General features: G+C 39.8%; 1 protein-coding gene across 1 annotated transcript in view; it reads right to left on the minus strand.

The window, feature by feature from the left end:
- antxr2 (ANTXR cell adhesion molecule 2) overlaps positions 1 to 22,257 on the minus strand; it is a 141,621-nt gene that overhangs the window by 91,329 nt on the left and 28,035 nt on the right. Inside the window, exons 8-9 of the mRNA XM_062981465.1 lie at positions 4,380 to 4,440; positions 2,428 to 2,523 (exon numbers count right to left, since the gene is read on the minus strand). Coding sequence (XP_062837535.1) covers positions 2,428 to 2,523; positions 4,380 to 4,440 — 157 coding nt within the window. The remainder of the gene's footprint in view (positions 1 to 2,427; positions 2,524 to 4,379; positions 4,441 to 22,257) is intronic.

Here is a 22,257-nt window from a genome sequence, read left to right on the forward strand (position 1 = left end):
AGAACCTCAAAGAGCACATTGCTGGATATGTGGGAAATGGTTTTGTGTAGGAACCGTTTCTCTGGGAGCTGAAGTCCAACAGTCGGGAGGAATGCTTTGGTAACATTCATACATTTTTCACCCTTTTCCATTATCTAGCAGAAACAAAACAAAATAATATATGCTGGAAAAAATACATGATGTTTTGCTAGAAAAGAAGAAGAGAAGGGAGAGATCAGTTGAAGAACTCTAAGGCCCCTTCCACACAGCTGAATAAAATCCCACATTTTTGCTTTGAACTGGAATATATGGCAGTGCGGACTTGGATAACCCAGTTCAAAGCAGATATTGTGGGATTTTCTACCTTGATATTCTGGGTTGTATGGCTGTGTGGAAGGCTAATAGCTAACATTTTAGCAAATATTTAAAATTCAGTATGGCTCAGTTGGTCATGCTGGGAGTTTCCCTTGGTCCTATGGCTTCCCCTTAAAATGAAGTATCTTCCCTCTTAAAATAAGATTAACCTATCAGTTTCTTTCCCCTAAAATGACAATATCTATCAATCTCCCAAGTGTCTTAAATATAGAGTCTAAGGCCCCATCTACACTGTCATATAAAATCCTGATTATCTGCTTTGAAGTGGATTATATGGCAGTGTAGATAGCCTAAATTTCTAGCTGCCTTCTTGTTTTATTGAACCCTTGCAGGTCAGGCCTATTTTCCTATTGGGATATAGTATGGAAACTATTAGCATCAGTAGCTCTTGGCTTCCATGTTGGTTGGGTGGTGAATTCACTGCATATTTTGTTTGTTCTTTGCACCACTTTAAATGAATTATCCCAGGTGCTGAACCCACTCTCTGAACAACATGAAATATGCTAAGTAAACTGGTGAATATATTTAAGGGATAAAATTCAGTACCATGGGTTGTCCCTTTGAGGTCAAAACCCAGGTCACCACCTCATTGAAAGGAAAGCCATCGGCCTCCACAAGAGGTGAAATGTATGCAGCACATTTTGCATTAAATAATTAGTTCCAGATCGACTACTGGCAAGAACACAGCGGGTTTGCATATGCACATATGCTTTTGTCTTAAATGCCCTCATTTTAGAGAGTAGTGAGGGAGGGAAGGTTGGTCTTCTGCTATTGCCTTTGGCACGTTTCCTTTCTACCATTTGGCAATATTTTTTTCCCTCATTATATGAAGGGAGAAAATAGATCCTAGCCAAGATTTTATAATGATTTAATGAGGAGAAAATAACACCCACACACAATATCTATATCCACAGAAGAATATGTAGAACTTGAACTCTCAGACCAGTTGCTCACTTAACACATTTTGGCTTTCCTCTTCAACATAATAAAATTTAGAATGCTTCACAGCATCCCTTCCCAGTTTAGTGGCTCTGCATATGTACTAGATTATGCTTCCTATCATCCCTAGGTGCATGAGAAAGCTGGATATTATAGCCCAGCATAACAGGAGGATAACAGATTGCAAACGGCTGTTGTGAAGCAAGATTTTCCAAAGCAGGACACCAAGTCCAAAAAGTAGCTTTCCCAAGCGATACTAAAAGTCCCTGTGGCTTTTCTTCCAACCTGTCCCTGCTCATAATGTCCCCATGCTGGCTAGGGGATCTGGGAGTTCTAGTTCAACAGGAGCATATGCTAGTAGTGGGCAGTGTTTACAATGTTTTCCATCGCTTTTCTACCTCTTGAACCCATACACATAGAAAAAGCGTAAGAGAATTCAAGTAGCAGAAAGGGCAGACAACAGAAACAGATTCTGTCTGGAAGGAATAAGAGCTGCATTGCAGTAACATTTGGGCACAAGGGGCACCATCCTCACACTTACATAGAGGTCCAATTGTACTTAAAGGGCTTTGCATATGCCTCAAATTGCAGTGTCAGTCTAAGGCCCCTTCTACACTAACATATAATCCACATTTTTAAAACAGATAATCTGGATTTTATGTGGAAGTGTAGAAAGGGCCTAAATGCTCTCATGAGTTCAGTAAGTTTTTATTAAGCAAGTATTAGTCTGATAGGTAAAGGTTTCCCCTGACATTAAGTCCAGTCATGTCTGACTCTGGGGGTTGGTGCTCATCTCCATTTCCAAGCCGAAGAGCTGGCGTTGTCCGTAGACACCTCCAAGGTCATGTGGCCGGCATGACTGCATGGAGTGCTGTTACCTTCCCACTGGAGCGGTACCTATTGATCTACTCACATTGGCATGTTTTCGAACTGCTAGGTTGGCAGAAGCTGGAACTGACAGCGGGCGCTCACTCCGCTCCCGGGATTTGAACCTGGGACCTTTCGGTCTGAAAATTCAGCAGCTCAGTGCTTTAACACACTTCGCCACCGGGGTTCCAGTTAGTCTGATACTTAGATTGAAAGGTCATTGAGACAAGAGTAAAATTCTGTTTTGTGTTTTTTGTGGATACTTACTCACTGTTGTTCCATTTACAATATAGGAGCAGACAACACTCTCCTTTGTCCTTCCCAAAGTGAAACCACTTCCTCTTAAAACAACGTGAAATTCCTCTGAAAGTAGATGGACAAACGCATAAGTATGTAACCCCAAAAACAAAATGAATTACACCAAGTTTCCTCTGTGGCTTGGAATCTGATTATTGTTGTTTTTAAGTGCTATACAGTGTTTTAATTGCTTTTAACAGTTTTTACTTATTTGTTCAATATAATTTTAATTGACTTGTTTTAATAATTATATGATTAATTCTATTTCAATATTAATATTTTGTAGGTTTTTAATTGTATTGTTTTTAGGGTTTCGAGGTGCTTTGGGTCTTGATCAAAAAAGAAAAGTGGGTTGTTGTTATTGTTGCTGTTGTTGTTGTGATGATGATGATGATGATGATGATGATGATAATGGTGTCACTATGGGCTGGGAATCTACTCTGGGCAATTTAAAGTTAGTGTAAGGCCGAATCCTAGAATCAAAATTAGGTTTCGTTCCCCAGACAGCTGACTGGAGACATCATCTGCCACTGGAAGCAAGAAAGCTTCCACTCCTGTGCTCACAGTCCCTTACAATGGGAAAAAGAAAGAAGTAAACATAACCTCACAACCTCTGAGGATGCCTGCCATAGATGTGGGCAAAATGTCAGGAGAGAATACTTCTGGAACATGGCCACACAGCCCAAAAAACATACAACAACCCAAACATAAAGAAGGATTGGCTATAATTAATGGATACACCAACTCAGCCATCCCACTCACTGTCATTTCAAAACAGCCAGCCATTTTACTACCTTTGCATGAAGTCTGCAAGTGGGGAATAGCCATTTCACTCATTCCTAACAAGTAGCATTGGCAAACAAGAAAAAATTATCAAAAGAAATATTAATAAATGTCCGAGAATAAAAGACAGCAGAAGTGGGAACTTAGGACAACTGTCTTGAAAACTTGGGGTACTTTGTGAATGATCAAATTTCCAGCTGTCATAAAACATAGCATTTGCTGAGGTTTCCTGCTACAGCTCCAAATTACTAGTTTGTTTTACGAATCAAGTCCTTCCAAATAATTACCCTCAATTCACTCTCATTGCCATCATTTTATGGGAAGTTTAGATAACTGGAAAAATGCTTTTAAGAAATGTTTCCAAACAGAACAGCCTGGATCTAAAAGTTTGCCCTAGTGCAAATCAAACAAGGGGAGCTTCTGATTTCCACCAATCTCTTCCTTATTCATGCTACATCATAAGGTATTTAGAAGGATCCTTGAAGAGAGTTTTTTTTTGGGGGGGGGGGGGTTGTGGCTCATGAAGATCTATTACAGGGGAAAGGAGGACAGGTAACTTGAATTCCATGAGCCAAAGTGTGGCTATGATTCATAAAACTCCATCCTACATATTGCTGCCATATTAAAAACTATTTCAGAAAGACCATATTTCTTCAATTGCAAGGCACCATCAATTGTAAGATGCAACGTAATTTCAGTATCATCACCACCAACAAAAATACACAGTATACACCTGTGACTCTAAGGCATACTCCATTTTTAGAGATGATTATATAAGGGAGAAATGTGTCTTAGCATTGAAAAAAAAAACAGTAAGTGATAAATCCCTGCATAAACGTAGCCTTGTGAAGTCACCCTCTCTTTCTAAGCCAACTTCACATGACTTTTCTGCAGGTAGAAGAACAGGATGCTGGTGAAACAAACTATAACTACTTTACAACCCAGCTGCTCTTGGATTTCTTGGAGGGAAACCACAGCAGTTTAAATGTGTAATGCAGAGTCTGGCAAAGGAAGGGAAGCACCTTTAATTGACATCTTCCTACTCAGCATATGGAACTGGGAGCTACACATTTTGCACAAGGAAGTAACAGCAGGATCATCAATATTTGCACATTGTTTTCCAGACCCAGCTAACTCACCTCCTACACAAACGCTCGAGGGCTCCAGATATAAAATCTCTGTGCACGACTGTTTCAATATCTGTTTGGAGAAATTGAAATAATATGTTTAATTGTAATATTTTTGTTGCAGTGTTGAGACACAAAACTGAAGCGGTTTTGATGAGCCACCCTATCAAGCAGCCATAAAAAGCAACAGATGACCTGAGCAAAGGTTATTATGGATAAAATGGCCCTGTCTAGCTCATTGTCACTTATTACAGATTAGCAAGTATGGAAGTCTCTGTAGATCTGAAATGTGGGATTACCTTAGATGACCTTCTCTGGTTTGTTTTCCATGATTTGTGTTACTCAGAATGAATGTCTCAGCCCAAACTCCCCCAATGAAGGGCCAGTCTTTAGACCTCCAAATTCAGCAATAATACAAAGTTTGATAGAAATATGGGAGTTTTCATAATTTTTATTTCTTGGGCTTCAGTGAGTTTGGGCTCCACCTCAGAAAAATAAGTTACATTACATCATTTGATGAGTGTGAGTTTTCTACATTGGTATTTTATTTATGCATTTTTTTAAAAGCACAAAAATTAAGATACTCAATGTAACATGAAAAAATAAATATAGGTTGAGCATTCTTTATCCAGAAAAAAGAAACCTGAAATATTCCAAATGCAAATCTGTCTAAATGAGTGACTGAGATAGTGAAACCTTTGCTTTCTGATGTATAGAAACACAAAATATTGCACAACACTACCTTCAGGCTATGCAAATAAGAGGTATATGAAACATAATGAGTTTCATATTTAATTCTGGTTCCCATCTTTAAGATATCTCATTATGAATGTACATGCAAATCCAGGCATTTCAAAATCAAAAGGGGGGATCTCAGATTTCAGATACTTCTGGTCCTGAAGCATTTCAGATAACTCAACCTGTATCATAAAGGGTTTTTTTTTTACTATAATTAAACAGAATACTCCCCCATTTACCAAAAACATAAAAGCAGAACAGCAACAGAACAAGCAGAAACAAATATAGCAAATGTAACAGCAAAATGAAAGAAACTAATAATCAAGGGAGGTAGTTATCCAATGCTAAAGATGGTTGATTTTCAGTAACTGTCTATACATTATTTTTTTAAAGAAGGGACCAGGTGAGTCTCCTGAAGGAGGAATTTAAAGTCTGATTGAACAGATTGTGGCGAGAAAGTGATAATGAAGGGAAAGCTGCTCTTTAAAATATATTGATCCCATGACATTTATGTCTTTATAAGGTAATAGCCAGATTTAACCCCCAAAAAAAGAAACCAGACTGGCATGCAACCAATGTAGAAAGTCCCAACATGTGGAAATTCATGCCCAAAATTCCAAAAACCTTTGAAACTTTTTGTATTCAATGATGAATTAAGTCAAGAATTACACCCTTAATAACTATAAAGTAGGTCAGAAAATGAAGAGAAATTAATATTGTGAACTCATTCTGCTGCAGATATTCTGATTTTTCACAAGCTGACTACCAATCTGGAAGACTTTAAAAGAGTACTGGATAAATGCATGGGGGAAAATGGGTTCATCAATGGCTTCTATTTAGGATGGCCAAATGTCACCTTCAGTATCAGGAGCAGGGTACTGTGCAATTGAACTTGGGTTTTCCTTTTGGTCAACTGACTGGCCCTTCTATGAACAGAACGCTGAACTAGACAAGCCTTTGGTCTGATCCAACACAGCTGTTCTTATGACCTTCTCCTTGTACAAGTCTCCATTTGTATTTGCAGATGGAGAAGCAAGATTATAGGACTGATTGCCAAAGACTAAGGTCACCAGGAGGAGGAGGAAATCTTTGATTTGAATACTCCCTTTACTTTCTCATAAATGACTTCAGTAATTCACTCTAAGAACATAATAAGAAATCAGAAAATGAAGGGACTTCATCATCTACCACCCTGGCACATAACAAATGGCTCCAAGAAACTCGTTCCAGAGTTTCAAGGAAAAGAGACAGAAAGGAATTCCTTTAAAGTGTTTTGCCCTAGCTAGCATAAAGTGCTGTGCAAGCATCAAACAATCATCCTTGCTGATGAAAATTATCTCTTATTCACAGAGAAAAAAACAAGAATAAGACATTCAGTCCCAGTAGGGAAAGCAGGCCCTTTAATTTTTTGTACATTACTTCACTCTGCTTGCCAATGACCACAGTTCCTGTTGCAACAGTAGAACGCTTGATGCAAATCACAATTATGAAATCCCTTTGGCCTCCTTGTATTTCAGATGCTTTATAAATATACACAGTGCTACCAAAAATGCACATGTGTAGAAGAGAGTATGGTTTGTTGAGGTTTGCAGGATTATTTATTATTATTATTATTATTATTATTATTATTATTATTATTATCAAACTCTCTCTCTCACACACACACATACTTTCTCATTTCTTCCTCAGTGAGACGTATTTTAAGAACTGTTTGACAGCAGGAGCCAAAGCAACAATCATGCACGAAACTATGCCTCCAAAAGCATTTTTCAAATTAGATGTTTATTTCTGAACCAATTTTCTTAATTTAAGGACTAAAAGGGTGCCCGGCCAGGACTGCCTCCAGATAACATGAAGTCTACATGTTTTTCATGAACTGAGTTATCTATGAAGCAACCTCTTTCCTATATATTACATTTCCTTTGAAATGTGACTTTATTACACCCGTATTAGGCAAAGAAGTGACTAGTTTTGATGCAAACTGTGTTCCTTCTGCTCCTGAATTCCACACATTGCTCGAATGTGCACAAGTAAAGACCAGTTCCATCCAGAAAAGATATTTAGAAGCATCACGCTACAAGACAGCCTTTACTTTGAAATCTCATCCTTGACATATACCAGATAGCAACTGAAGCACATCATGTTTGTGCACTGCACATGAAAAATATTAAAATTGATACCATATAAGGCCAACAACAGGAAAATAAAGCTCTCTGAGAACATTATCATAAATCTATGCAGTATTGTAAACTTCCTTGATAAAAGGAAGGTGTAGAGAGGGTAAAGGAACTTATGTAATCTCTTCTTATTTCCTGTGGTTTGCAAGAGAAGCAGGGCTTCCTTTGTCTTTGCAAGGGGGAAGGGTGGCACTTCACAAAAATTTTCCAGATTGCCAACCATATGGCAAAAAAACATTTCTTAAAAAGATATTCCCAAATCTTTGCAATCCAAAACCAGCATGGTGGCAGTTCACACCCCCCCCCCCCCAGTTTCTCTCAAATGTGTTAGAAAACAGCTCCCATCAACCCCAGCCAGCAATTGCTTAAGGGAAAGCAAGCATGATGGAAAGAATCATGAATAAGGACCTTTGAAGATTGCAAGGAGAAATCCCTACTTAATCTCAGTCTAAATTCAAAGTAGTCCCACTGAAATAAGGGAATTTGCATTAAGTGTTAACTTACTACTCCAGTGAGTCTATTATGGTTAACACAAGCAATTAGGTTTAGGTTTCTGAGTTCATACATGTTTTTATTCCCCCTAAGACATGTTTTTATTCCAGCTCTGGGCTGGGCATATCACAGGTTATACATGGAAGAACATTATGATTTCTTCTTTGGAAACATAATACATGTCTCATGCTTATCATTATGTAAAGCCATGTGGAACAAGGCCGAGAAACCACTATGTCAGCCAAAATGCATGTTCATGACTTTTCCCTTCCTTCCCTCCCTTGCATTCCCTCAAACATCTCCTTTTTGTCATTTTAAGTGCAAAATTTGTCATCCGCCCATCCTTTTCCTTGCTCGTTTTTACTTTATCAGTAAAGTTGTGTTAGGAATCATAATCAACCAGAGAGGATCTCTACAGACTTTCCTATCTCTTCTTTGTTGTTGTTGTTGTTGTTGTTGTTGTTGTTGTGTGTCTTCAGGTTATTTCAGCCTGCTGGTTATTCTAAGACAGAGCTATTATGGGGTTTTCTTAGAAAGATTTCTTCAGAGGATGTTTGCTGTTGTCTTTCTCTGAAGCTGAGTGTGATTTGTCAAAGGTCACTCAGTGGATTTTCATGGCTGAGGAGCAATTCAAACCCACATCTCATGGAGTCCTGACCCAACGCTATTGGATCACTCCACTTGATCATTTGTCTTTTTAGCAGCCCATAGAAGGGTACAGAACCCGAATCCCTGAAATCAGTTGGGTACTTTGGATAGCTTCTTTAAATTCGTACTAAAAGCACACCAACTGACATCAGAACCATTATCCTTCACTGCTCAAAAGAGAGCAACATTCAGTGCACTATGGTAAGTCACAATACATTACGTTCAATATAAGGATGCTGCTTTAGATTCAAATTGGGCAGGGGGAACATTTAGAGTAACAGACAAGAAGCTTTCTTAAACTGACTGCTCCTTTCGCACACAGCAGAAGTCAAGCTCAGGCTTCCTGATGCATGTGCCTGTATTTTATGTATGACTGTGAGTTAGTTTACTTCATTCTCTCATTCTGTTTGGTCCTGCACACCTGAGATGTACATTTATACAAAAAGGCTTTGTCGAAAATAAATTCTTTATAGCTTTAAATATCATTTTCTTTCTAGGATCTCCAACATTAGCTAAAATATTCCATCTGGAGTATACCAAAGATTGAACAGAAGGCTCCTGACAGGCAAGGCATGTGCTTTTAACCCTATGGCAACAGGAAGAGAAGATTGACTGTCCCTTTTCCCTATGTTCCCTGTTTGGTTTGGTCTCTCATATCCTATGGCCACTCAGTAATCATGGCCAATTTTGCCGAATAAGAAACATGAAGAAGTGTCATCAGTTGAAATGCGAGTTTGAAAATCTCCAAGGATCCAATTACTAATCCCAACCTTGCTTGGCTTTTGAAATCAGGTAATGCGTAAGATAAAGCAGTGATACTATGGGGTATGTGGCGCTCCAGATACTGTTGATATGTACCGTATTTTTCGCTTTATTGGACGCACCGGATGATAAGACGCATCCAGGAACTAAGGGCAAAATGGGGCGATGTGTGCTGTGCGCGCGCGCGCACGGCACACATCGCCCCATTCTCCCTGCCTGGACGCAGATCCAGATCTGCGTCCAGGCAGGGAGAATGGGCACATTCTCCCTTCCTGGATGTGTCGGCAGACGCATCCAGGAAGGGAGAATGGGGCGATGTGTGCCGTGCGCGCGCGCCATTCTCTCTGCGCGCCCCATTCTCTCTGCGATGTGTGCGTGCGCGCGCCCCATGCCTTGGCTTCCCTTTTTCTGTGTCCGGGCGAAATGAATGAAGGTCCTTAAGTTCGGGGGAGTTCTTCCTCGCTTTGGGAGGAGCCGGAGAAAGAGAAAGAAGGGAAGGAGAGAGGGCAGCGCGGAGGAGATTGTCTGGCAGCCGAAAAGAAAGGAAGCAAGGAAGAGGGAAAGTTGAGGCGAAGGGAGAGGGAGGCTCAGGCTGGGGTTGTTTCCCTCTCCTCCTTCTTCTTCAAGGGTTAAGTTGAGGCTGAAGGAAAAGGACAGACACAGAGAGGCTTCCCTCTCCTCAGGAAGCGATGTGGGGCGATGTGTGCGTGCGCGCGCCCCATTCTCTCTGCCTGGATGCGTCTGACGCATCCAGGAAGGGAGAATGGGCACATTGCGTTTATAAGACGCACTGACTTTTCCCCTCTATTTTTTGGGGGGAAAAAGTGTGTCCTATAAAGCGAAAAATACGGTAATTCCTATTATCCCTCACTATGTTGTCTAAAACATGTTGGACACAAAGCCAACCAACATACCGTATATACTCGAATATAAGCCGACCTGAATATAAGTCGAGGCATCTAATTTTACCACAAAAAATTGGGAAATCATTAACTCAAGTATAAGCCGAGGGTGGGAAATTTCAGAAATAAAAATAGATACCAAATGTTTTTGAATATTTACATCAAGCTCTAATTTAAGATAAGACTGTCTAATTCTGATTAAATCATTATTCTCATCTTCTTCAATGTAAATGTGCTTATGTATCCTTTTAATAATCTATATATATAAATGAGTGATGGCATCACGGCGACCCACAAAACAACAAAACCACAGGCCACCCAACCTTGAAATTTGACAACACAACCCATCATCCACGCCACTAGGTTGATACAACAAAAAGAAAAGAAAAATGAAGTCCTAATTAGAGGGAGAGCAATAATTGTAACTACCACCAATTCCTCAATACTTTAATTCCCATACCACCATACTTCACCACAGCAACGCGTGGCCGGGCACAGCTAGTAATAGAGTAAAATAATACATGTAATAATAATAATAAATACAGGAAAATAATGCATGTAATAATAAATAGAGTAGAATAATAAATGTAATAATAATAATAAGAAGAAGAAGAAGATCAGAGTGAAATAATAAATGTATTAATAATAATAATAAAAATAAAAATAGAGTAAAATAAATGTAATAGTAGCAACAATAATAGAGTACAATAATAAATGTAATAATAATAGAGTAAAATAATAAATGTAACAATACCAATAATAATAGAGAAAAATAATAAATGTACCATATATTCTCGAGTATAAACTGACCCAAAAATAAGCCAACCAGGATCTTCACCGGAGTATAAGTCGAGGGGGGGGGGGTTTAGTCCTAAAAAAGGGGCTGAAAAACTAGGCTTATACTCGAGTATATACAGTATTCCACATCCTTTAAGAATAAGTCTTTGTATTTCTTCAAACAGTAATACAGGTTGCTATAAGATTTACAGCAAGAATGAGCACAAAGTCTTCTAAAAACTCCCGAATTGATCTTATTCGAGCCAAAGAAAATTCAGCTGTGTTGTATGACACACATGGATATGCTTTGGGGTTAATATATACCAAAAAGACATTTTCCATCTACTATCTCTGTTCTTATAAAAACGAGCTTTGGGGAAAATCTGGCAATGCTCCTATTTGAACACATTCCCAGCTCATAACCAAGGGTGAAAGGGCCAGAAATAAAAGAATGTATCCAGAATGGGTGACTTTTTGATCAACACACATGATATACATTGACAATTAGCAAAATATGCTAAGCATCAATTCATTTCACAGCATCATTTGATTTCGCTTAGCCCTCGCATGCAGTTCAAAAGATTTTGGCAGCCACTACTACCATAAATCATAACTCTCCTGGCATCTGTTCCTCCCACGAAACAGCAGAGAGGGTTCAGGATTCTGGGCAGTCCTTCAGAACAGCTGGAACTCTTTTCCTAACCAACTACAAGGATCCGTTTTCATGTGAATTAAATCCCATGAAAACCAAAGATGCAATGTTGCAACTGCTTGAGCATTAAAAAGATATGCATTATTGCGACATATTGTTAGATCTTTAATCCAAGGCATAAGTGAAATATTCAGAACATCGCTACCTTAAAAAGTACATAATTTCTTCTCAATACGGCTGTAGACAGACAAACAGTTGCTACTCCTGCCCAGTTTTTCCCCCAGCATAACATTTTTGTTCCATTTAACCAATGAAAAGTTCTCAAGACCTCAAAAGATTGCTCCGTTTCCATAACGCATGAGCAGTACGAATAAAGGAGTTCCTGAATTCCAAGTAAGACTCCATGAAATGGAGGGTTCATAGAGCAGAGATATCCAATATATACCCTGTTTCCCCTAAAAATAAGACATCCCCAGAAAACAAGACCTAGTAGAGGTTTTGCTGAAATGCTAAATATAAGGCCTCCCCCGAAAGTAAGGCCTAGCAAAGATTTTGTTTGGAAGCATGCTCACTGAACCAGAGTGTGCAGGATCGGTAAATATATGTACCATAGAGAGTTGGACATGGAATTAATGGTAGTAACAAGAAAATCTTGATAGGATTCACAGTTTGTCTGGTTATGCTGGTTTGTGATGACAACTAATGTACAGTATATAATAAATGTTCATTTTTTTTTGTTCAACAATTAATGTGAATTCTTCTTCATGGAAAAATAAGACATCCCCTGAAAATAAGACCTAGAGCATCTTTGGGAGCAAAAATTAATATAAGACACTGTCTTATTTTCAGGGAAACATGGTAGCATACCATCCTTATTAGTATTTATCAAGATTATACCTTTACAGGATTGGAGAAAGTGCAGCATCCAGGAGTCCCCAAAGACCTAGATCACCCTTTCACAGTATTTTTATATAGCTAGGGGTTGTGCAGTCTAGGGGATTCTGGGAGAAATCCAAAGAGTTGCAACCAAATGCTTAGATGGAGTAATTAGAAGATAATAGGATGATGTAGAGTGGAATAGCAAGGGTTTCTGACTTGGAATTTTTCAAACAGAAACAACAAAGTTCCCTTCCCCACTCAGTGAATCTTTTAGAATAACTGATATCTGGTAATTAAAATATAATTTTGCACTTGTTAATACAGATCAGCCCCAATATATGAGGATTGGGAATTAAATGCTTTCATCTCCCACTCATTTTGCACAGGCTGCATTTGATAGATAGATGACAGACTCCAGTAAAAAAAAGAAAAAGAAAGGAAAAGCAGATCTCAAAAACCTGAAATCACCCATATCTGTTGCGCAGACTCATTATATCCCACATCCGTTGCCTAGATCTCATTACCACTGCAATCTAGAGCTTGAAAATGTTACTGTTTTGGACTACGAGTCACAGAATTCCCTAATTGGCTGGAGATTCTGGGAGATATATTTATTTATTTATTTATTTATTTATTTATTTACAGTATTTATATTCCGCCCTTCTCACCCCGAAGGGGACTCAGGGCGGATCACATTATACACACATAGCGCAAACATTCAATGCCCATAAACACATCAAACAAAGACCAAGACAGACAGACGCAGAGGCAATTTAACCTTCTTCTGAGGGGATGTTCGATTCTGGCCACAGGGGGGAGCAGCTGCTACATCATCCACTCTGACGGCACTTCCTCATTCCAGGTCGTAAATTAGTTAAACTTGCCTCCCCACTTTTATAAGTGGTACCTTATTTCTTACTTGATAGATGCAACTATCTTTCAGGTTGCTAGGTCAGCAACGAGCAGGGGCTATTTTTTATTTTTAATTGACGGGTGCTCACCCCGCCACGGGCTGGCCTCGAACTCATGACCTCATGGTCAGAGTGATTTATTGCAGCTGCTCAAGAGCCTGCGCCACAGCCCGGTTCACAAAGGTAATTTTCCCAGGTGAGCTGCAATCTATTACTTCAGTTATCCTGCTTATTCTTCAAAGAGATGTTGAATGGACATCTTTCAGAATTGTGTTGTAGAAGGCTTTCATGTGAGTTGTCCGGGCTGTATGGCCATTTTCCAGAAGAATTATCCCCTGATGTTTCGCCATGTCTATGGCAGGCATCCCCAGACCTCACAATCACTGAGGTTGCCTGCCATAGACGCGGGTAAAACTTCAGGAGAGAATGCTTCTGGAACATGGCCATACAGCCCGGAAAATTCACAGCAACCCAATATTTCAGTTGTATATTCCTGCAGAGTAGGCCTTGGGTGATATGGTCCTTGTGGTCCCTTGCAACTCTACATTTCTAAAGTAAAGCTTAACTGTTAAATGTACCAGAAACATGAGAATCCCTGGAGCCCAGTTATTTCTCCTTGCTTACAGCTTCACTTGAACATGTGGCAACAACTGCCCTGTACAAAGGGGTGTCAGTAAAGCCAAACCACATACAATTACATTAATAGTTTTATCACTATGCACAGTGATTTAAAGACTGGCAAACTCATGAGTCAGAGGGAAAGGGGGCCCATAATATACTCACGCAGATGTTTGGTGTGGCTTTTTTCCCTTCCAACTTGGTTACTATGAATACAAACATTATGCAAAATTCCACCGGGTACTAATGGGATACACATTGCTGGCAAGAGAACGGAATAATATGACGAATAATGGCTGAGCACACAGATAATATATTTCTGATTAAAATGATTCAGATACCATCATTTGTTTCAAATTACAGATTTAGCTGGATATTATCACAAATGATTGGAGAAGGTCATTTTGACAAGAACAAATGACCCAGCAAATGGTAGGATGCTGTAATTCTGTAAAATAAGCAGGTATGTTTTGCTTCGGGAAGTGTAACCTGGAGCAAAAGACCTTCTGGGAACATGCTAAAGGCTAGATTGTTCTCCATATTTGTCTTATTGACAGAAGTGCCCAGAAGTTCATTTCTATACAGTATGCTATAGGACAGGCATGGGCAAACTTTGGCCCTCCAGGTGTTTTGGACTTCAACTCCCACAATTCCTAACAGCCTCAGGCCCTTTCCTTTTCCCCCTCAGCCGCTGTGGGAGTTGAAGTCCAAAATACCTGGAGGGCCAAAGTTTGCCCATGCCTGCTATAGAAGGATATGAGAAACATAGCAACTGAATTCCTAAAAGTCATTAGTTATCCCTAACACTAATAGTTGACCTAATCTGTTATGTGAATATTTTACTTCCTCTTCATATTCCTAATAGTTGTGTTCATTCTTCTGGGAGAGTTGTTTGTCTTGTGTCAATTGGCTTTGCCCACTCCTGGGGTCCAAAATGGGAAGATCAACCATATAGTCTACACTCCTCTTTCCCTATCTATTCCAAGATGGCTTGATCTCTCAGCAGCAACACCATTCCAAAGTATTTGGTATGCAGAAAGTTTTGTCTAAATTGGTAAACAGCTGGTGGGACAACTACATGATTCATGACATGATGGAACAAGAAAGAGCTCAAGTGAAAATGCCTCTCATGGAAAATGCTGGTCCAAGTAAGACAAGAAACATGTGTAGAATTGGATTATACGTAAAATTAATACCACACTCAAAGTCACTTTTAGAAATATAAATTTTAAAAAAGAGAAGACAGAGTTAATATACTAATTGGAAATAACATCTCACTTATGCTTATGTGTTTAGTGTTTCAATGTATTCTACTTAAATCTTTCATTTTCCATTAGTTGTACAACAGTGGTTCTCAACTTGGGGTCCCCAGATGTTTTGGCCTTCAACTCCCAGAAATCCTAAACTGGGTAGGATTTCTGGGAGTTATAGGCCAAAACACCTGGGGACCCACAGGTTGAGAACCACTGGTTTACAAACTTGTGCACTTATTACTCTCTCTGATTCTGTACAGTTTGATTGATGCTCGATGTCTAAAATCTATGTCAAATAATTATTATTTTTAAAATACCCCCCAAAAGACCAGAAACAGACACAGACTGGCATTGTCTCCAGTTTGTTGTGCAGCAAGCGGATCTTAGCCACGTCCCATGCACAAGACACACAGACAAGAGTAGAAATGAAGAGAAAAAATATTTACTCTTAATAGCAGAGATTAAACACAAACTTGCAATGATGTATACAAAACAAGCAGTGCAAGAAACCTTACATAGTCTTTGTAAGTAACACAAAATAAGACATCTTCATCTTAAGTCAAATGAGAAAGCAAAACATAAACCTTGAGCAAACAGCTATTCCACCATAGCCTCCTTTAGAGCAGCATAACGGCTTCTTTCCTACCTGCTCCTCAGAGCAGAGCCTTTGAGCATAGATCTCCTCAGAGGAACAAAAAAGAACCTCTCCAGAACTGTATTCTAAAAACCCATACAGTTATACCCTGTTGGGTGAGGTCCAAGATTGCTGGTTGACCTATATTACCAGCTGCACCTAGTAATTACCATCATAAGGTTTTTCTTCAACACACATACAGTTGGTCCTGCTACAACTTACTGTAATACAGTTTACATCCTCAAGATATGTTTTCCCATTTGTATCAAATCCCAACAGTGAAAGTACTTTGTCTGGAAAATACCCAAGATCAAATCTCACAGTATGTCTATATCGCTTGCATGCTGTGTTTACTGCTTGAGTTACGTGAGCAAAAGGATGAATGGTGTATGCCATTTCCACAACCTTAGTTTAGACAAGGTGCTTTTTGAACTACAAATCCCAGCAGTCTGGCCAGCTAGTTAGGGGGGGGGGTTCTGGGATCTGAAGTCCAAATAAGCAACTTTCCCTAGGTTTGGTTTGTGTGAATTTCAAATCAAAGATTTCAGCACGGTATCAGTGATACACAGAATAAATGGATATGCTGAAAAGATAGGGGAGGGAAAGAAGCAGCCAAGATTTGCATATTCTGTGGAATCTTCCTTTATTTCTCTGAAACATCTGTATTCTCAGAGGAGACCAATACAGCTACTTCCTGGGGTTACGTCAATACAGCACACTAATGAAGAGGAACAACAGAGGGGGAAAGAGGAAGAAAAAATCCCGCCCAATTATTCATTTAACAGGGGAAGCAAGTCAAGAGTCACACCAGGCCTATGCAAGAACAACAGAAGCATCACACAGTCAGGATTGCCAGCTGGCTGGGTTTCTCTTCTCTAAGGCAGGCCATTGTTTTTGCCTATTGGGTGGGAGCTAGCAATTTTGTTGGACAAGCCAGGAATTTTAGAAAGAAAAACTTCTGAATTCACCACACTCCTGCCTCTAGCATTTCAATCCTGCTGGGGTTCAACCCAGGTTCGATCCAGCTTCGGGCCACATGCAATTCTGACAGCTCTGACAGTCTGGAAATATTCTCTTTTTAGACTACAATTTCCAGTGGAGCTTTCTATGAGTTCTAGTTCTAAGAAACACACATTTCCAAATTCTGTAATTTCTGCTTTGACCCATATGATGAGAATGGCAGCCAAACAACATCTCTAGGGTTACAGATCTTAAACAACTGTCAGATAACAGCCATGTATTGTGTGCTTATGCAATTAAAGTAGCCTATATGTGCAACCTCCTGCACCCAGACCCTTCTTGCTGATTCCATTTACAGAAGTGGTTCTCAATTTTTGGGTCCCCAGATGTTTCGGCCTTCAACTCTCAAAAAGCCTAACAGCTGGTAAACTGGCTGGGATTTCTGGGAGTTGCAGGCCCAAACACCTGGGGACCGACAGGTTGAGAACTACTGATCTATAGTATCACAATTTATGAAATCAAAAACTGTCCCACACCATCCATGAACTAAAGCCCAATCACTGCAACACAGCTGTTTAGCTCCATTTGTGTCTTTGCAACTGGGCAGAATACAGAGATAGATTCAACACCTCTTGTGCTTCTACTGTACCAAAAATGACCTCTGTCTATCAGAAGAAGGAAACATTATGGTCAGAATTTAATCATACATTCATGGAATCATAATTGCACGACACAGCCAAATCAACTTCATTTGTTCTGGTCTTCAGTTTTATAAAGAAGATGAAACCTAGCTCCCTTTCCCCCCAAAAAGAGGAAGGATGCCATAAGTCAGAAATAACTTGGAACACACACAATAGCAATACTGTTTTGGAGATGGGAGAAAAAATGAACTGGTAACAGGAAATAGTTTTGCAAAAATGTTCAAAGCAAAACTTCGTGTGCTGCAACACCTTTACAAAATGTATTTCTGTGTAGGATAACAAGGATCTATAATATGTAGGATAACAAAGGACCTATAATGAGCAGGAAAATTAAGTGACTTATTTTCCACCTGCCCATTTAATAACCATGCCCTACTTGGCTTGCTCTAACATCATGAAGCACTAAACTGGTCATAATTTGTCTGATTGCTGAGTAATGAAACAGAAATAATGTAGTCACCATTTGGGCAGCACCACATTAGGGAAGCTGCCTAATTATGAGTTTTAAAAATATATAATTTTCCAACAGGAGTATTTTAAAGAGAATCATACAGACAAGGACTGGTCACGATTATAAGTCCACCAAGTCCATGCATAGACATTGTAAATTAGTAAGATCTTACTGGATTTTTAATTTTACAGGACTGGGTCCCATTGGGAGAGGTGGAGGACTATATGTAGGTAGAAAGTGGAATTAGGTGATGATGAATCCCATGCTCTACATGGTTTAATTCTAACCAACATGGTCGAATCCCATGACAATAAGCTCTACATGGTTTAATTACAACCAACAAAGTCTGTAGACCAAGGAAAGGACAGGAATAGAAGGATACTGCAGTGCAAATTCTGCGCTTCTGAAATAATTACAAAAGTAAGATGGCTAATTCAGAGTTAGTGAACCTTGGGCCCTCCTTATGAATACAATTCAGAAACCCATATAATGCAGTTTCAGAATGCAATTTAACTGCATTGAAATGCATCCTATGGCAGTGAAGACTCATATAATCCCGTTCAATGCAGTTAAACTGCATTATACGGCAGTATAGATGGGGCCCTAGATGAGGTCACAGTAAAGTGGCAACAAATGGGACTGGAATAAAAAGGCTTAAGAAACAGGATTGTTGTATGGATACCTCACAACCTCTGAGGATGCCTGCCATAGATGTGGGCGAAACGTCAGGAGAGAATACTTCTGGAACATGGCCACACAGCCCGAAAGACATACAACAACCCTGTGATCCCGGCCGTGAAAGCCTTCGACAAGGCTTAAGAAAGTTATTATTTTTAACAATTGCTCCTACAATCCATTATGCTCTTGGGGAATTGTGAGAGTTGCTGTCCAGCAAGTTAGCTTCTCCGAGCTCTGCTCCAGAATGAGGTTTTGTTAGGAGTGCTTACTATACCAGTTATGTAATGCAACTGATAGTAATTTGGGGTATCTGACAAGTCAAATCTGCATCACAAAGCAAAACGTGAACACACACACAGGGCAGGCAAGGCAGAGGGAGACAGAACCTGGAACCTGATCAGTTAAGTTGCTCCTTCCCGCTTCTCCCTCTGTGCACCAGAAGATTATATGAGTTGTAATATGTCAGAGGATGTCAAATTAAGCCCTGTACAATGCTGAAGGGTAGGAATGGAGAAATATTCAATTTCCAGGCCATTGAGTCACTTTAACAGATCAACTCGGCAATTCCTGCCCTATCCCCGGCCCCCTCCGCGACTCTCTGTTCCTCCCGCATCTCAGCGGCATGAACAGAAACCTCTAACATGTTTGTTCTAAATCTCACAGCAAGTGCAGCTCAAGCGTTAGGCTATCCATGCGGATTAAAGACCAGAGTGACATAATCGGAATAATTCTCCTCTATGCTCACTTAATGCCTCCTTTTCTCGTCCTTCTTCTGCTTCTAACTTAAGCATTTAATGGCTTGCTGCTGGCTGCCCCAGAACCCAAACTCTAACCATATTTTTTTCCTCCTGCAGCAAACATTCCAATTAAGGAGAAGGTCTATAATTGGTAATCAGATGCTACCTTCATATAGGATTTTGTTTCTCACAAAAAAATAATAACAATCCAAGCAAGGACAAGGTTGCATATGTGGTGACTGGTGTGTCTTTCTCCTGCCCTCTTGCCAAAATCTGTATTTTCTACTTAAATGCACTTAGAGCAGGTGACTAAAGAAAAGAATAGGGGTAAAAGGGCAGGAGCTTCAGCAAAGCATAAAAAGTCATGTGGAAGAGGCCTCCTGGTAGCTGTTCACCTCTATCACTCCTGAGGTAGCCCAGGTGACACTATAACATCTACCCGAACTTCCCTTGGCCTCTCTATCCGCTACGCAGAAAAAAAAAGACCTGAACTTCTATCACATACACAAACAACAAAACTACAATGGGTTATTTTCCTTTAGTCCTCGCCCATATCACCACGAGACATACAGTAATAAAATCTAAGAGTCATAAAGTACTGAGTTCAAGTCCCAACCATGCAAGAATATACAACTCAAGAACTTCTGAAAAATGTCCATCCAACCTCTATTTAAAGGTCTCCAAAGACGGAGGGTCTATCACCCTCCAAATAGTCCATTCCATTATTAAATTATTCTTAAAGTAAAGAAATAGTTTTAATGTTTAGTAGGAGTCTCTTTCCTTTTAATGTGAACTCATGTTCTAGTCTCTGGAACAGCAGAAAAGAAGCTTCTACATGACATCCATTCAGATATTTAAAGATAACTGCTTAGCCTTCTACTTATTTATTTTTTCGTGTCAGGAGCAACCGGAGTTGCTTCTGGAGTGAGAGAATTGGCCGTCTTCAAGAACGTTGCCCAGGGGATGCCCAGATGTTTTGATGTTTTTACCATCCTTGTGGGAGGCTTCTCTCATGTCCCCGCATGGAGCTCATCCGCGCTCTCCCCGGGTAGGATTCGAACCTGGCAGCTTTCAGGTCAGCAACTCAACCTTCAAGTCACAAGGCTTTTATCCCCTAGGCCACCGGAGCCTTCTATTCTCCGAGCTAGACATAAATGTGTATGATTATTACAACCATACCAAGCATATGGCATATATTTGTATTTATTTGATCAATCAATTTTATTTTATTTGCATTCCAGCTTTCTTCCAAAAATGGGACTCCTAAGCAAGGCTACACATCACAAATGTCCTGAGCCATGTGGGTGCCATTCTTCCAGGAATGCCATCCTAGAGCCGGATGTGTGCAAACAGATGAGAGGGGTGCATCATAAGCCAGATGCAAGTCTCACAAGTTTCTGAAGCACATGTACCCACAGCACAATCCAAAAGAGAAAATCTAGTTTCATTTACAGCCAAAGACTTCTGGAAACAAGGTGCACACTTCCTATGTATCTCGTTTTGAAATGAAATTGGAGTAGAGATCAATAGCTGCTGGTCAAAAGTCTTTGCTTAAGAGTAGAAGGAGGAGCAGATACATAGTTTAAGAACAATCTAAGATCCATTTCTGTTACTGGAAGTCCAGATGTACTCTGTGGCTCAGTGTTGATAAATACCATCTTTGTCTGGGGTGTCAGTTATGATTTTACCTGGAAAGAAAAACCCTGGCCACAGAGTCCATGTACTGGTTACCTCTTGAATAGACAACAGCAGTCTACTCAAAGTCTACAATGGTGTTGGAGGTTGTAGATGTAAATAAATAGAAGCTTTACCATGGCTTCTGAACCAAAGTTTTACCTGCAGTTTAATAACGTGCCACTCAGGTTTGTGAAATAAGTAACAGTAACTTTACTTCAGTTCAATAGGTCAAACAGAGCAACAATATATACAGTGGTCTCTCTGGCTTCTGACAGAGAACAGATGGAATAAACAGTCCTTTTAAAACAGTCTTTTAAATATGCCTTGTTTCTTTAAAACTGATCAGGCTTCAGAAAGTCTGCAGTCATTAATTCCCTAGCTGTTACCTCTTCGCTCTCTGAGGTAAAAAAACCTGTTCAGTTTCTTTCAGCAGCAAGCCAGAGACAGTAGCCAATCAGAATGTTGGCTCCTGGCACGCTTAGCCAATCAGCTGCTGACACATGTCTTTCCAGTCAACCAATTACATGATGCTGCCTTTTACAAATCCCCACAAATGGGACTACCAATGTAGAACTTGTAAAAGACCTTGTAAAACTACAACTCCATGGTTAAATGCTATTCCATAATATTGAGCCATGGTTGCTGAAGTGATGTCAAACTGCATTAATTCTACAGTATAGATATATCCAGAGTCTTTTGTTGCTCAGTTGGTTTAATTACTTGTTCAGCATGGGACCCCCAGGGTCTACCTGTCACTGTCTGAATAAATAAACTGCTGAATCTGCTCCTACAAGACTTCATTCATGAGTGTTCAAGAGTTTTTTAAATCCTCTTCACTACTTTATCCTCACAACAACCTCATGAAACGGGGTGAGCTCATGGCACACTAAGCGCACTTCTCTTCAAGCCTCGGAAAGCTGCCTACTTCTGCTCAAAAAGGTCAGTTTATCAGAACAGTGCTTGGCATTTCAATGTTAATAGCCTTTTTGCAAGGAATTAATATCTGCCCTGAAATACTGCTATGCAAGAGGGAAAGAAGGAAATGTATCCACTTGTGAGCCCTGAATGTTCACATTGCCAAAGCATTTATTCCACATACTCATGAAGCCATACTTCCAAATAATTATCAGCCACACTAGATCAGTAAACCATTACTGATCGGATAACTTAAGTCGCCTTCAGCATTTGTTCTTCCACCACTCGGCTTTCCACTCAGATTATTTATTTTGACAAGTCAGTGTTC

Source organism: Anolis carolinensis, chromosome 5 (assembly GCF_035594765.1).
Source record: "Anolis carolinensis isolate JA03-04 chromosome 5, rAnoCar3.1.pri, whole genome shotgun sequence".
Taxonomy (NCBI): Eukaryota; Metazoa; Chordata; class Lepidosauria; order Squamata; family Dactyloidae; genus Anolis; species Anolis carolinensis.